The sequence below is a fragment of the Hibiscus syriacus genome, unplaced genomic scaffold, assembly GCF_006381635.1.
Source record: "Hibiscus syriacus cultivar Baekdansim isolate YM2019G1 unplaced genomic scaffold, ASM638163v2 tig00000991_pilon, whole genome shotgun sequence".
Taxonomy (NCBI): domain Eukaryota; kingdom Viridiplantae; phylum Streptophyta; class Magnoliopsida; order Malvales; family Malvaceae; genus Hibiscus; species Hibiscus syriacus.
Window position 1 is genome coordinate 1,394,897 of NW_024061840.1, and position 17,925 is coordinate 1,412,821.

General features: G+C 34.2%; 1 protein-coding gene across 1 annotated transcript; it reads left to right on the forward strand.

Annotated features, from left to right (window-relative positions):
• The first annotated feature begins 1,175 nt into the window (after positions 1-1,175).
• LOC120119411 (non-structural maintenance of chromosomes element 1 homolog) lies at positions 1,176-3,773 on the forward strand. The gene is made up of 6 exons (XM_039139226.1): positions 1,176-1,347; positions 1,451-1,647; positions 1,804-1,898; positions 2,600-2,825; positions 3,066-3,140; positions 3,231-3,773. Exons 1-6 carry the CDS (start codon positions 1,233-1,235, stop codon positions 3,477-3,479), a joined length of 957 nt encoding a protein of 318 aa, XP_038995157.1. The 5' UTR covers positions 1,176-1,232; the 3' UTR covers positions 3,480-3,773.
• The last annotated feature ends 14,152 nt before the right edge of the window (positions 3,774-17,925 follow it).

The following is a 17,925-nucleotide window of genomic DNA, read 5'->3' on the forward strand; positions in this document are numbered from 1 at the left end:
CATGGATGTGAAACCGGCCATTGCCATTCATCTCATAACCATCCTCATGGTAACGTATTCAAAAAGGTGCAAAAGGCATGTGACCCACCTCACACTGCCATTGACATTACAATGCATGAGACTTGTACGGGTGTGGAGAAGAGAGAATTGGGTGGTGGTTGCAAGAGCCATATGAAAGAATGTTGTGGTAAGCGTGGACATTCTAGAACCGCCTTCACAGAAGTCATCACCCAATAGAAAATAGGATCTTCAGATGTGTGGGGTTCTAAGGATACATGAATTTCTAAATTTAAATTGAAAGAAATGCAAATCATCATGCCTACTTTTAATTGAACGTTTTTGGTTTTTAATTGTGTTATCTATAATGATACATGAATTCGCACTTTAAATCTCTTATTCAAAGGCTATAACAGTAATGCATAACCTACTACTACTACTAATAGTAATAATAATAATAATAATAATAATAATAATAATAATAATAATAATAATAATAATAATAATAATAATAATAATAATAATAATAATAATAATAATAATAATAATAATAATAATAATAATAATAATAATGTACACACTTTATATTAATAATTGTTCGAATCTAAATCTTTAAGAGAGAACAATGTTCCTATTTTGATGAAAGTTTATATGCAGTTTTAATATTTATTTATTTTATGGATCAATTATTGCAATTTTTAATAAAATTCTGCCACTTTATCACTTAAACCACATTAAATCTTACCACTATATCATTGACTCATTTCGTCATTAAAACTCAGTAAAATTGACCCAATAGGTTAGACGGGTAAAAAAATTTACCCAATAAGTCAACTCAATATTAATTGGGAGATCTACGAAAATGTTAGAGTGTACCCTATTAATATTTTTTATTTCAATTCATTACTTCAACATGATAAATTTTAAAAAATATAATTTTTTATTAAAATTTATTATATTAAAATAATAAGTTTTAATAAAAATATATTTTATTATATATAATAATTCTCAAAATAAAATATGTAGTGCAGTATTAGGCTAAATAATTAGTCTACTGTAGCCCATTTTGCCTTAAATCTCTACTTATCCAACGGGCCGAGCCTACCGCCTAGGAGAGGAGACAAATATAAATACACAAGTTGAAAACCTTCCCGCCATTTAAACCCTAACTCGCTTGGTTTTCCTGGTAAATCTCTACATTTCCCATTCCGTTCCTCGGGAACACCAATCTGATCATGGCGGTGCTAAGCTGGAAGCACCACACACTCATTCAATCGCTGCTAGAACGCGGCCCTCTTACGGAGAAGGAGTTCCACTCAATTTTCACTGCCATCACCGGCGAAAACACAGGTTCTCTTTCTTCTTCCCCCCTTTTTTTCCAAAAAGGAAAAAAAAACAGTAAAATCTCCCCGTTACTTATCTCGAAGGGGAAAAAAATTGTGTCCTCTTTTAGGTACCCATGCAACAAAATTCAATGATTATCTTCTCAAGATAAACAGGGAGCTTTCGTATGTTCAACTGGATTTAAGGGCATGTAGAGATCCATATGATGGTCGAGTTTATTATGGACTTGTTAACAATGTTTCCGACGATCAATCGAAGCTTGGAACCAAATATTCTGTCCCACAAATTGCTTTCTTTAAGGCTATTGTAATTCAAGTTTCCCCTCCTTTTTTTCAATTTATATCGAACACGGGATTTCTCTTTATGCTTTGAAAAGTATTAATTCTTTTATGCATATTCATGAGTTTGATCTATATTATTATGCATTGTCTTGAAAATCTTGGTTTTTGGTTGTCAATCTAGGTTGAAGCCATAGCACAAGATGTTACACACGACGGCTGCATCTGCAATATTGATGTTCTCAATATTAAATTGGAGAACCAGGTTTTACCATTTTATATCAACTTATATGTGTGCCATTTTTTATGGCTTTACATTTTTTCTTAAAGCAGATTCATTTAAGCAATATTATACATCTCACGAGCACATATAGTGTGGATTGGATTCATATTTATTGATGATTGATTGATGCTTGACCAGAGTTTTACTGTTTGATTATATTTAAATGGAAAGCCAGGAATTTATGTTGGGGGTGCTGGAGTAAAAGAGGGGCCAATTATGAATTTTCCTCCGCAGCCAAAGTAGTTTTGTACCTTTTTCTACCAAAAACTTGCACAAACTAAGCTACCTCAATGGTTAAGGAATTGTTGTTATTTTTTTAAGGTTTTAGGTTTGAGCACCATGCATGCACAGAAGTACAATGCCAAATGGTTGAAGGACTTTGATCATATACTATCTTGTAGTCATCCTAAACTAATAAAAAAAGGAAGAGTATACCAAAAACCTAGTGGGTTTGGATCCTTTGGCTTCTCCCCTGTCTGTGTTGGTTGTTGAAGATTTTGACATTTCACATAGTGTGTATGCTGAATGTTTAACTGATTATTGAGTCAAACAAGTATGATATCTCTCAATTTGCTACTCTTTTGTTTTCTGAAATTATGCTTGGCCTGTGAACCATTTGATAAGTTAGAACGATGGTTTATGTTAACAATTTTTCATATTGAAACATGAAAAACCTTGCTTTTTTTATTGTCGTTTCTGGGTTGCAATCACAGGATGGTTCACTCGGCATTCCTGCTGCATTCAGAAACTTCACAATGTCCCAGAAGGAAAAAACTCTTGATCAACTTGTGAAAGACAAGTGGCTTTGTTACACTGAAGATGATAATATTGGAGTTGGTGTTAGGTCCATTCTTGATCTGCGTGGTTGGTTCAATAATAATGGTGTTCCTTCATGTGAAGTGTGCAATGAAGCTGGATTGAAGGTTCTTTTCATTGTTCGCCTTGTCTGTAGTTTGGATGCTTCCTATACCCTTTTTGGCCTGGTTAATATATCAGTTATTTTTCAGTTTCCTAGTCTGGTTACTTCCACAATTGCATTTTTCTCCTTTAAATGTCCTAACAAATTTAATGGGAAATATTTTGTATAGGGTTGACATATTGAAGCTTTGATGGTGTAGTGATTGCTTTCATATACATATTAATACTCCATTTATCTTTGGCAGGCCAAATTGTGCCCAAAAGAAGGTTGTACAGTTCGAATCCATGAGTATTGCCTAAAAAAGATATTTTCTCAGAAAGTATGAGTTTTTTTCTTCACATTTTCGTCTTCATTTCCAATCATAATTACTTTTCATGTCAGTTCAGAGGTTTGGCTTGATAAATTGCAGGGTGTCATAGTTTGTCCGAGTTGTGATACTCAGTGGCAGTACCAGCCAACCAAGGCAGAACCCATAGAACACAAGGAAGAAGAAACTGATCCCATGCCAAGCCAGCCATCTTCCAGGCCCGCCCAGAGTCGATCATCTCTAAGATCCAAGAGAAAGAGGCTAAGCCAAAATGATGATGCAAACACTGTCGGATGTAGTTCTCCGGCTGATACGAAAAGGGTAACTAGGAGCTCTGCACATCCAAGGTGAAATGATATTATGTAGATGAGGGAACTTAATGATGATTATATTTTGGTCGAAACTGAACTAGTGTTCATAATTTGAAGACAAATGTCTATCAAATATGGTAGCTTGAGTCATCACCAACCTCTATTCTTCGGTTGCGAGTGATATCTCGACTTGAATGATCATGTTCTAGGCAGTTTTTACCTTTAACTAGCCTACGAGGGTCTTAAAGCCTGTAATTAGATTTAGACAAGTAGCTTCCCCCCCCCCCAACCGAATCTAATGTCAAGCAAGTTGGAAACTTGATATCAGCTACTCATAATCCTCATGCTTCTTCTAAGATAAGGAGAAGCAAAATGTCAATTATTGAACCAAACCAATTTATGAGAAATATCAAGCTTCCATGGATGTTTATCTTCTTCGAAAATGACTGTATGTATATGCTTCACTCCAATGTGAAATTGGAAACAAACCATGGTTAAGCCTAACTGTTTTAATTATATTTTGATTTTTTTTTTTAACATAATTGTTTTTCTATTTCTCTGTTTTTTTTTTGGAAAATTTGAATGATCTTTTTAGTTTTGTTTTCAATATAGTTGAATTGTGTAATCACTATATTTTACTCGATCCATTACTATTATTATTATTATTATAAATAAAAAAATAATATTATTAAATATTATTTACATTTACAAATCAAACCAATTTCATTGGGCCTAAAGCTAAAAACTCAAAAAAAACCTAAAGCCCATAACCCTATCCCTTTGTGGCTAACTCTAGTACTAATTTTAGGGTTAGCCACCATCTATCTTTGATAGCAGTCGTTGTCGCTGCCAAATCTGATTCTCGCCTTTGTCTTCAAGTTGATTGGAACCAAATCTCATTAAAGATCTCAACAAAATCCCAAAAAATTCAGGGCATTAAAAATGCAATCAACCATATACAGGGAAATGATGAATGTCAAAGCAAGTAGAAATTAGATTTATTATTATTATTATTATTATTATTATTATTATCATCATCTACTTTTGAAATATATCAGAAAATAGATATAAAAGCACCATTGAAAAATGTAAAAATCTATCTACTTCTTCCCCATTTTCAGAAAGCAATACAAAACCAGAAAAGATTTCAAGGTTTATTCCATTTCCTTTAGTAATTTTTTTTGTTTTACATTCGAATCGAAAAATAAAAAAGTGGTAGAAGAGTTTACCTGAGGGGAGAGAACATCTCATCGGAGCTCGGTTCGTCGGGATTAAGTCGTTGGTGAGGGGGTAGAATAGTCAAGGGGTTCTAGTGGTCTCTAGGACGTAGGACCTCGCATGTTGGTTTTTGGCCTAGATCTGGGTATTAAGTCGTAGATCATGAGGTTTCAGGGTGGTTTGGGCCCACTCAGCCGTCGACGATTACTAGAGTTTAAAGAAGTCGGAAGGTTGGGTTTTTTTTTTGGGTTTTTTAGTTATTTTAGGTTCTCGATCGTCAGATTTAGTGTTAGGAGGTTAGATGGTACTTTAGAAGGTTGTTTTGGGGTAGTTAAGGTTCATCTGGCCATCGCTTATGGTAGTCGGTGGTGATGTTTTGGCAAGGGTTCGATTCTCGGTTGAGTAGAGGGAAATGATAGAGTTGACAGAGTTTTATTTTTTTAGGGTATTAGGTTAAAAATGAAAAAAAGGGTGTTTTATACTAAAATATTAGGGGTGAATCGCGCATTAGTCCTTCAACTTCTGTCGCGTCTTTGCACTTTAGTCCCTGGTTTTTTTTATGTTAGTTTCAAAACTACTGTCCTGATTGTTTGGTTTTCCTTTCTATTTTTGTTGAGATATATAATTTGTATAATTGCATTATGATCCCTCTAACTCTTCCTCATTTTTGCATTTTGGTCACCTATAGTGATTGTTTTGATCTTATTTTAATCTTGTTGGCCTGATCTTGTAATTTTCATATTTCATTTGTTAGTTCATTTTAGGCTTATAAAAAAGGGACGATCATGCTTTAGTCCCTCTTATTTTAGTGCGTATTTACATTCAAGTCACTGTTTTAACTCTAAAATTTTATGCTTAATTTTGATTGGTTTTAATTTGGTCACTATGTTGATTTGTATGCTTCATTAAGATATGGTCGCTAAACTATTTAGTGTGTTTCAGTTTAGTCCTTAATTAATTTGTTTTTAAACTAACCCTAATATTAATTTCGTGTTATAAATTTATTTGGTAATTTGTATATAAGTAGTTAATCTTTAAAATCAATTTTGTATAGTTTTAGTGTTTTTTTTATTTTTTAAATGCATGTTTGTTTTATTTTTTTGGGATTAATCTTTTAGCTCAAGTTGCTTAGTTTAGTTAGTAATTATAGCCTTAGATTTTAAGATTTAAACCTTAGATTTATATTTCTCACACTTAGACTCTAATTTAGGGAATAATTCGATTTAGCTTTTGCATTTAGATGCCCGATGGCTCATTTTGATTATTCGATTCAATAAAAGGATAATTAATTAGGGTTAATAATTAGAGCCTTAACCTTCAACTTTTCAAACTTTAGTCCTTGAACTTTTAATTAGACATTCTTTTAACATAATTAATTAGGTCTTTAATTAAAACTTCCACTTTAGGTTAGATTTCAATCTAGTCCTTTAATTTAGGGAGTAACCTGAGTTGGCCCTCGCCTAAATGCCCAAGGGACCATCTCGATTGTTCGATTCAATAATTGGTTAAAATTAACTAGGATTAATATTAGAGGTCTCACTTTAGGATTAATCTTTAGGTTCTCTAATTTTCATAAATTGACACCTTAAGTTAGGAAATCCTTTAATAAACTCACTTAGTATAATTAGGTTCTTAAACATGTTGATTGATTGCATTTCTCTTTCAAACATAAAACAATGTTGACTTATTAAGGAATTAATGGTAGAGTTCCCGCAATCATGCTTTGGGAGCGACTATTGGTAATTCCCGAAGTAGGTCAACGTACTTTTAAAAAACCGTTCATTTTTTAAATCTTGAGGTAATGTCTAGTTATTGGGAACAATAATTGATCCCCACATTCATGCTAGGGGTGAAGATTATTGTCTTTAATAAACGAGCGTCCTCTTTAACTTTGCATCCATAGTGATTTCTAAATTAAATAAAACTTTGAACTCCAAATTTCCAAATTCTAAAATATAGGGTAATCGATTAGGTGCCAATTTCTAGGCGTTGTGGAGGTGTTAATTCTTCCCTATGCGTAACTGACTCTCGAACCCGATCTCTTGTTTTTTAGACCCTAAACTTGGTATTATTTAATGAATTAAAATGTTTTATTAAAATTACCAGATTTTTGGTGTTCCAATCGCACCTTAAAATAATTGGTGGCGACTCCGCTATTGATGCTTTGTTTTCAAAAACAAAAATTGAGAGTCGAGTCACGAGTCAATTACCCTATATTCAAGATTTGAATGTGTTGAGTTTGAATTTATTTAATTTATGATTCATTATGTTTTTTTTTAAATCGAAAAATATTTTCCCTCTAGTTAATGCTTTCACTTGATTGAGCATAAGTAGGATTTTTGCATCGTATATTAAAGCTCTATACCTGAGCTTCATCCCATTTCATCTATGTAGGGGAAACGTCACACCTCACAGGAGTATTGGGCTTCCGCGTGCTGATTGGATAAATTACCTCTGTAAAGTATTCTAAGTGTATGTCCGGGTATTAGTTTCGTGATACGCATTTAGTGGTGTGATCCCCTAAATTAAATTCGATTCACAAGTCTATAATGGCCAAAATTGAAGTCTTTATTATCCTTAGTAGTTTGTAAGGGTTGTTTGGGAACTTTTCTAGAATATAACTTAATGTAGAGAATTTAGTAATCTTATCCCGCTAGAACCATGTGAATAACCTAAGAGAATTAGAAGGCATGCAGTTAGGACTTTACTTTCCTTTGTGTATTTTATTTGTAGTCTTATCTATGAGTTGTATTTAGTTTTTTTTTCACATTACTTTGATTATCATTTCTACTAACTTGATATCTTTTTACCTTGTTAATTGTTTTTGTTGTGATTTATTTTGCATAAACATGACATATCATTTAAAGGTATTGATCTTTGAAATAGCTGGTCATTCAGAAGGTTCTTGAAATAACAATGCCCACAACAATTCTCTTCGTTAGGTTAGATAAAATTTCAAAGATTCTTATGTGAACAATGCAAAGTAACGAGAATTAGAAGGTTGTTTACCTACTGAGGAGATAAGTTAGACTAAAGAAAATTCAATGTTGAAGGAACTAGCAAAAGATAATGAACTGGGTCGACAAACCTTTGCCACAGGAGATGAAGAAAAGCTCTGAAGGTTTTAAATGTGCCCAAATCTGACGAAGTACGATGCATCATCTAGCCGCTCATAGGAGTTAAGTAGCCATGAGATAGAGCTAGATAATCTTTGATTTTCACTTTCCTATAGTATCAAGACGTTGTCAGTTCTTCAAGAATTGTTCTAGGAACCGTTACTCTAAGATCAATACCTTTTACATACATGCATCTCATTTACATTGTTTGATTTTTTTTACACATTTCTTAAAATTATATGTTAAAACATTCATTCATTTTAAGAAAACCCAAAATAATAAGAAGAAATTTTCGATCATAGTAATCTTGGCCCTCGCTAGAAGCAAGAACACTTCGCATCTACATGAACTAAAAGATGGATAAAGAAATTAATGATCGACTAAAATAGATTGAGAAATATAAAAGAGAAATGCAAAAGAAGTAAAGGGTCTGGATCAAATAGAGGCTGACATTGCAAATATACAAGAAGGTTTTGCTTAAAAAGATGGAAGACATACTCATAAAACATGTGGCTAAGGCTAAGAATATTTTTTTATGACCATATGTGTTCTTCGTGAGAAATATAAAAGAGAAATGCAAAAAGAAGTAAAGGGTAGACTGGATCAAATAGAGGCTGACATTGCAAATATACAAGAAGGTTTGCTTAAAAAGATGGAAGACATACTCATAAAACATGTGGCTAAGGCTAAGAATATTTTTTTATGACCATATGTGTTCTTCGTGTTTCAAGACCATTCATATTCCAGTAGTCACCCTAATGTATCAAGAATCTAAACGTCAAGTCCACTTTAACATCATGCTAGAGATTCTATCCACATTAACTGACTTGCTACATCTGGAGCAAAACCCAATGGTTTCTATGCTATCAATGAGGTCACATATTTGAATGAAATAGTCAAGAATGATCTCATCCAACAATTAAAAATTTTAGATGAAAAAATAAAATTTAGGGACATGGTCGAGTATTTTCATGGATTTGATTACAAAAAAATAAGTATGGTCCCTGACCTCGTCCTTCAGCTGAAGTTCAAGGTTCATGAGTTCGAGAAATATGATGGGACCACCTTCTCTTCGTCGCACATCATTATGTTCTGCAGGTGAATGGTTGGCCATGTGGAGAATGATAAGTTGTTGATACATTGTTTTCAAGACAACCTGACTGGGCCCACTTTCAGATGGTGTAATCAGTTGAATCGTACTCAAATTATATCTTGGAAATACTTAGTTCATGCCTTCTTAGGTCAGTACAAGCACATGATTGATATGGCCCCTGATTGAATAACACTACAAAATATGGAAATAAAGTACAACAAGAGCTTCCGACAATACACATAACGATGAAGGGACATGGCATCCCAAGTACGTCTGCTAGTGATCGAAAAAGAGTTTACCTTTTTTTTCGTCAACACATTAAAGTCTCCCTACATTGACCACATGATAGGGGTTGTAACCAAGAGTTTTTCTGACATCGTTATGTGTGGGGAAATGATCGAAAGAGCTATCAAGAATGGAAAAATAGAGGGAAATAGTAGTGTGGAGGCTGAGAGAAAAGTTGAGGTCAATACAATGGGATCTTATTCAACTAATCATGGGAGTAAATACCATAAGATAACTCGAGAAAAAAATAGATTGACTCGATTTTGATGACATACGAAGAATTGATTCCAACACTGGTTGAGAGAAATTTGGTGACTTCAGTACAATCTAGGCCAAAGGAACCCCCGTTTCCCAAAGGCTATGATGTTAATGCAATGTGCCACATATGAAGCTCTGGACACATGTGAACACCATTTTTTAATCAGGCCATACCATGCCCACGTGAAGCTTCCAGCCATCATATGCCCACTTGTTGTTGCCATTACCACCCACTATTAGAAGATAAGCTAAAAAAATCAAAGCATCATCACACCAACCAAGTTGCATGATTTTAAAATATAAAATCATTATAAATTTGGCTATAAAAAATCCAAATACATGTATCAACAAGGGGGGCTTTTCCCCGAGAAATATGAAAAAAGAGGAGATAGTTTGACTTCATTTTCATTTGTATTTTGGCTCCATTCTCCTCCTCTTTTTCTCTCTTTCTCTATCTTTCTTTATATGCATCTTAGCTTCCTTTTCAAGGCTCTAGAAACAAAAATTTGAAGTTTAACTTGTACTCCACCGTCGCCTCATGACGGTTGCCGAACGGAAGAGGCAAGGAATATCGCATGATGACCAGTGTCCTCTTTGTCGAGCAGGCTAGGAGACCATCCTCCACGTGTTAAGGGACTGTCAACATACCCGATCACTTTGGCTTCAACTAATCTCGCATCATCTTTCCACGCTATTTTTCTTAGCCCCTTTACTGGATTGGCTTTATTTGAATCTTACTAACAATGCAGGAATAAATAATATGGAGTATCATTGGCGTCATTTGTTTGGTGTGATTATGTGAAGGTTGTGGATCTTTCAGGCTTGTTTCTAATTTCGTTCATTGATCTATGCACTTCCAGTTTAACTTGATTTACTAATATTCGATATAATTATTTGATGTTTACGTAATTCTCACTTGTTGTGTTATATAAGCTTTTATTCTTGATGCCCTCTGTATTCTGTTATGATTCACTTGTAGTGGAAATTTTGCTGATGTTTCTTGATTAATTCTTTTAATCCTTTTTGAAAACTATAAACAAAAATGTTTAACTGATATAGTTTAGCTTGTAAATTATGTGACATCTACAATTTAAGTTTCTCTTTTTAGTATTCAATTTAGTTTCGAAATCTAGAAGTATGGATTTAAATTTGCATGTTACATAGAAAATATAGGAACATTGCTAGGCTTTTAGTTTTGTTCATATTATACTAATGTGGCTGCCATTATAAGCTTTGTCTATGTTCATAATAAACAGATATAACACCATAATAAATATATCTTAAATATGCGTAGGATTTCCCAAACATTGGTATTATAATGTTTGTCTTGTTTATATAGTAAATGGGAACTAGTAAGGATGGTTGTCTCGCATGCCATATGATTAAACTCAAACCTCAGCAGTGGTCGGTGGGCGAGAAAGATCAAGTTACGGTCAATAAAGCCGGTGGTTGGAGGCCGGCGTGGAGGCATAAATAGAAATTTTATTCGATTTAGGTATAATAATTTAGATAATAATTAAGTATTTAGTTTAGAATTAATCCTTGACTTTAGAAATTTTCAATTTAGTTCCTAAACTTTTAAATCTTTTAGAATTCAATTTTTAGACCTTGATCCTTTTAGTCCTTTGCCTTTGATTAAACTCTTAATATTGACATAATTAAATAGGTTAACTAGAGCCTCCATTTTAACTTAGATTTCAAATTAGTCTCTCAAAGCAGTTCTCGCTTAAAAGCTCGAGGGACCATTTCGGTTATTCTACTCAATAATTAACTAAACTCGAATAGGATTAATATTAGAACTTACATATTTAGGTTTGAGCCCCTAGGTTCTTTAATTTTCATAATTGACATCGTAGGTTAGAAAAAACCTTAACTTATTTTAGTATAATTAAGATTAAATAAATTTTGTTGATTACATTATTTTTAAAACTTAAGGCATTGTTCACTTATTAAGGAGTTAATAGTATACCTCCGCGATCGTGCTCAGGGGGTGACTAATGGTAATTCCCTAAATAAGTCGACATTCTTTTCAAAACCACATCGTGTTTTCTAAAAATGAGACAATGTTCGGTTATTAGACACAATAGTTGATTTCCCGCATTTACGCTTGGGGGCAAATGCTATCGGTCTCAATAAACGAATAACATTTCCATAACATTACCTTTTTCAGAATTATGACTTTAAAGTATACATTTCCCTTCCTAGACATAGAACCAACATTCATTTCCCAACCTTAAATCCTACGGGCATTACGAGGACCTTTTATGCAATAAAGATAAGATAGAGTGTTGCAGATCAAATTGTTGCGAGAGAATTTGAATAACTGGGGGCAAATAGAAGGAGAAGAAGAAGAAGAAGAAGAAATATATGAAATCATTGAAATAATTCTATCATGCATTAATTACATTGTTTTCATGTAAATATGATTAATCCTGAATACTCGTCCCCTGGGGATACCTCTTTTACAAAGACTTCTGTGTATGAGATGATGAACAGCTTTGTTTCATTTATCCTTTTATATGTATATATACCCATTGTACCCTTTTGAGCCTATAATATTGTTTATTCTGATTCAACCCTAACCAAGGATCACCCTCCACACTAGGGGGCAAAGATGAAGGACATATGCTCGCATGAGTGAAGATCATCAATCTAGATTTTGCTACAGAAGCAATTCATGATGAAATAAGGTGAGGAATGACAAGATACCACGAGGTAGACCAAATATGAAACGCTCGAAGATCAAATCAAGTTGATAAAATAGAGAGAAAGAAAAAATATATAGAAAAAAAGAAAAAAATAGATAAAAAGAAAAAAGAAAAAATAAGAAAGAAGAAAATAGACAGATCCAATACTTCAAGACGAGCGGTTCAAAGATCTATAATCAATTCGCCAGAAGATCAGAGAACATGAAAAGAAAAGAGAATAAAAGACACACAAGCGGATTTAAATTCAGCAAGACAAAATTGAAGACATCAAGACAAATTGATCCTTGGTTTAATAACCCTTAAACACTTATTTGGGCCTGTTTATCCCTTTCTTTCATAACCGTGAGCCTTAGCCTACATTACGTGTCTGAAAAGTCCCTTCTAATCATTCATGAATTTCTAAGTGGAGAGACTATCTTCAGATTTCATTCCGCCCCTCAAGGTTAATTTTATTTGCAAAATTAGTTTTCTAAAACATTTTTTGCATGATAGGGAAAAATAATAAAAGGAGGGTTCAAGACGTATAATTTTAGATGACTTCTTGAAACCAAATGAGGATTCGAGTTGAAAACTTGAAAAGGCAGCTCGAACATGAAGGTTGTCAACCACTACACAAAGGACGATCTTATAAATCTCTTGATAAAGCATTGCACAGTCCAAAGGCGTTCACGAGGGCTGAGATCTAGTGAAAATTTCCATAAGAACAGCGTGACGACTGCTTCATCGAATCAATGAACGCCAGAATCAAGAACGCAAGAAGCTAGCTTGAAACACATTACCTTCCCAAGTTAACATGAGGCTTTTACCAACATTAATCTTTACAGTTTTCAAATGTATATAATTTTTGAAAGATTAAAAGAAAATTTGGTTTATTTGATAATCAATGAACTCTTGTTTTATAATTTGTTTTGATTATGAGGCAGAAGAAAATGAAAACATTTTTGAATTTTATTGAACATTTTTTCACATTTCCAAAATAAAAGAAAAGAGAAACATTTTCAAACAGGACAATCTCAAGTGAAAAAAGGTCTTTGAAGCTGATGAGGCTCATTCTGCCTCTAGCAAAGAAAAGAGCAAACTATGCCAGAATAATGAAGCATTTCTTGAAAGAAGATAGTCTGAGAAATCATAAGAACTAAAGGACAAAATTACTAATACTTCATCACGACACTATCAGAAGCAGATGATCACCTTAGTTTAATATGGCACATATCCCAGCTCATGAAAAAAAAATAAAAGACAGTTATGATCACTTCTTAAGTGTCCATCTGGTTGGGGCATCGTGAAGAGAAGCCCTCAAGCTATTCAATAACATTGTTGATTAGTGACACTAGAGTGAAACCATTCGAAATCATGATTTTGGCACAAAGAGAGCCATGAGTACCCGCATTGGGGAATTACCTAAACAAGATTTCGTTAAGATCACAAGATTCCAAACAGACATGATGAATGACCTCTGTCGCTTGGAGTGCCAGGGTCGAAAGATGAATACAAGCAGAGCTTACCCAGAGAAATGAATCATTCACGCTGTAATTATCCAATAACTGTAGAGAAACAATTCTGATTAAAAGGTCAAGTCAAAAATGTGTAAGGTGCCCAGTCATCTACTTGATCGCAACAAGAATTCACTTCTTCTAGAATCATGTTGAAAAAGCAAGACAAAAGATAGAAGATTAGAGGGATATGATTGTTCCGGGTGATTAGTTTAACCATGCTGATGTTGGGGGCATACTCCATACCAGAGTGATCAAGTGAAGGAAGATTGAGATCTCCATTTTAAAGTCAAAAGAGGATTATTGATAAACATTTCTGCACATAAGAAAGTCATGCATTACAGATAGATATTTATTGCATTCACATTTCATGCACCAGAGTATATTTTTGTATATTTTTCAAGAAAAGAAGAGAAGAAAAAGAAAATATTCAAGCCTTGAATGAAGGGAATTATATTATGATTGGAAGAACCTCAAGAATTGAGGAGCCCAATCTAAGAAGAATCATTACTTTGATGTGGGGGCACGTTGCCCAAACAACATGATATTTTCAAAAGATTTTTTAAGAAACTAAGCCTGATTTTCAGGGGTTTCTTGATGACAATTTTCAATGAATTTTTATAAGAAACTAAGCTTGAGTGACCAATGTGATATATAGGGGTTCCTTGATGACAAGCTTGAAGTGACCAACGTGATATGTAGGGGTTCCTTGATGACAAGCTGGAGGGACCAACGTGATATGTAGGGGTTCCTTGATGATAAGGCTTGAGGGACCAACGTGATATATAGAGGTTCCTTGATGACAACTAAGAAACTGAGCTTGATTTTCAAGGGTTTATTGATGAGTAAGTTCTTTGGGCCATCTATAAGTCTTTCGAGCAAGATGATAAGTTCTTCGGGCCATCCATAAGACCCTCGGGCAGGATGTTTTCAAACTAGCTTTTAGAAACTAAGTCTGATTTTCAGGGAATTATTGACGATTATCTCAAAAAAAAAAGAATTTTTCTGACTTGAGATAATTTTTACTCAAAAATAAGTTTTGTCTCTTTTGAGTCAGTTTCTCTCAAAACAAAAGCATGAGTCTGTTTCTTTTGAAACAAAGTTTGTCTCTTTTGAGACGGTTTCTCTTGAAGAAAATTTTGTCTCTCTTGAGACAGTTTCCCTTGAAACAGAAGATTTGTCTCGCTTGCGCCAGTTTCCCTTGAAACTAGAAATTTTATCTTACTTAAGATGGCTTTTCTTAAAACCAACTTCGTCTCGCTTAAGACAGTTTTCCCTTGAAATAAGAAATTTTATCTCACTCGAGAAAGCTTATCTTAAAATATGTTTCTTATTCATTTTCATCCAGATGTTGAATATTTGACAGGAATTCCAAAGTTAGCAGAGGTTTCATTTCATAATCCCATGTTGAAGAGGAATATCTAAACAAAGAATCAATTCACGTCTTTATTTTTAAAGAAGTGGATCTTAAAGAAGATTCGAGGACCTTTGGGTCAATACCTTTGAGTACTTCAAACACAATTAATACTGACACATGATAATCTTTTGCATGTTTAAAAATCTTCAGAGAGAAGATAAACCGATCAACATTTCCAATGGAGAGTTCATAATGAGAAGAACTCATCCGACAGAGGGAGAAGAAGTTCATAAGGAGAAAAACTTGTTCAACTTTTGTTCGATTCCATCACAGAAGGAGGTGGATCAACATTTTTATTTTTGTTCAAATCCATCGCAGAAGGAGTTGGATTAGTGTCAACTTTTAGCTTGATTCTATCACAGAAGGAGGTAGATCAACACTGACATCTCGTTCGATTTCATCAAATAAGGAGGTGGATTGACTTTTATTTCGCTCAAATCCATCGCAGAAGGAGTTGGATCAACGTTAACTTTTTGCTCGATTCTATCACAGAAGGAGGTAGATCAACATCGACATCTTGTTCGATTCTATCACAGAAGAAGGTGGATCGACATTTTTATTTTCTCTCAAATCCATCGCAGAAGGAGTTGGATCAACGTCAACTTTTTGCTCGATTCTATCACAGAAGGAGGTAGATCAGCACCAACATCTCGTTCGATTTCCATCACAGAAGGAGGTGGATCGACATTTTTATTTTCGCTCAAATCCATCGTAGAAAGAGTTGGATCAGCGTCAACTTTTTGCTCGATTCTATCACAGAAAGAGGTAGATCAGCACCAACATCTCGTTCGATTTCCATCACAGAAGGAGGTGGATCGACATTTTTATTTTCGCTCAAATCCATCGTAGAAGGAGTTGGATCAGCGTCAACTTTTAGCTCGATTCTAGCACAGAAGAAGGTAGATCAACACCGACATCTCATTCGATTCCATCACAGAAGGAGGTGGATCGACATTTACTTCGCTCAAATCCATCGCAAAAGAAGTTGGATCAGCATAAACTTTTAGCTCGATTCTATCGCAGAAGGAGGTAGATCAGCAACAACATCTCGTTTGATTCTATCACAGAAGGAGATGGATCGGCATTTTTATTTTCGTTCAAATACATTGCAGAAGGAGTTGGATCAACGCCAACTTTTAGCTCAATTCTATCACAGAAGGAGGTAGATTAGCACACACACCTTGTTTTGATTCCATCACAGAAAGAGGTGGATCGACATTTTCATTCATCACATAGTTGAATCAACAACACCTCACTTGAGGGATCAATATTTCCAGAAGAACCTGCGACTTGAAGAGAAGAGATTGAGTCAAAAATGGTGCTCTATTATCTTTGCTTCATTCCTGTTTCACGAAAATAAGCAAAGAGGGGCAGCTGTGAACACCATTTTTTAATCAGGCCATACCATGCCCACGTGAAGCTGTCAGCCATCCTATGCCCACTTGTTATTGCCATTACCACCCACTATTAGAAGATAAGCTAAAAAAATCAAAACATCATCACACCAACCAAGTTACATGATTTTAAAATGTAAAATCATTATAAATTTGGCTATAAAAAAGCCAAATGCATGTATCAACAAGGGGGATTTTCCCCGAGAAATATGAAAAAATGGGAGATAGTTTGACTCCATTTTCATTTTTATTTTGGCTTCATTCTCCTCCTCTTCGGCTCTCTTTCTCTATCTTTCTTTCTATGCATCTTAGTTTCCTTTTCAATGCTCTAGAAACAAAAATTTAAAGTTTAACTTGTACTCCACCGTCGCCTCATGACGGATGCCGAACGGAAGAGGCGAGGAATATCGCATGATGACCAGTGTCCTCTTTGTCGAGTAGGATAGGATACCATCCTCCACGTGTTAAGGGACTGTCAGCATACCCGATCACTTTGGCATCACCTAATCTCGCATCATCTTTACACGCTATTTTTCTTAACCCCTTTACTGGACTGGCTTCATTTAAATCTTACTAACAGTGCAGGAATAAATAATATGGAGTATCATTGGTGTTATCTGTTTGGTGTGATTATGTGGAGGTTGTGGATCTTTCAAGCTTGTTTCTAATTTCGTTCATTGATCTATGCACTTCCAGTTTAACTTGATTTACTAATATTCGATATAATTATTTGATGTTTACGTAATTCTCACTTGCTATATTATATAAGCTTTTATTCTTGATACCCTCTGTATTCTGTTATGATTCACTTGTAGTGGAAATTTTGCTGATGTTTCTTGATTAATTCTTTTAATCCTTTTTGAAAACTATAAACAGAAATGTTTAACTGATATAGTTTAGCTTGTAAATTATGTGACATCTACAATTTAAGCTTCTCTTTTTTAGTATTCAATTTAGTTTCGAAATCTAGAAGTATGGATTTAAATTTGCAAGTTACATAGAAAATACAGGAACATTGCTAGGCTTTCAGTTTTGTTCATATTATACTAATGTGGCTGCCATTATAAGCCTTGTCTAGTTCATAATAAACAGATCTAGCACCATAATAAATATATCTTAAATATGCGTAGGATTTCCCAAACATTGGTATTATAATGTTTGTCTTGTTTATATAGTAAATGTCGATGAGAGGGGAACTAGTAAGGATGGTTATCTAGCATGCCATATGATTAAACTCAAACCTCAGCAGTGGCCGGTGGGCGAGAAGGATCAAGTTACGGTCAATAACGCCGGTGGTTGGAGGCCGGCGTGGAGGCATAAATAGAAATTTTATTCGATTTAGGTATAATAATTTAGATAATAATTAGGTATTTAGTTTAGAATTAATCATTGACTTTAGAAATTTTTTATTTAGGTCCTAAACTTTTAAATCTTTTAGAATTTGATTCTTTAGACCTTGATCCTTTTAGTCATTTGCCTTTGATTAAACTCTTAATATTGACAT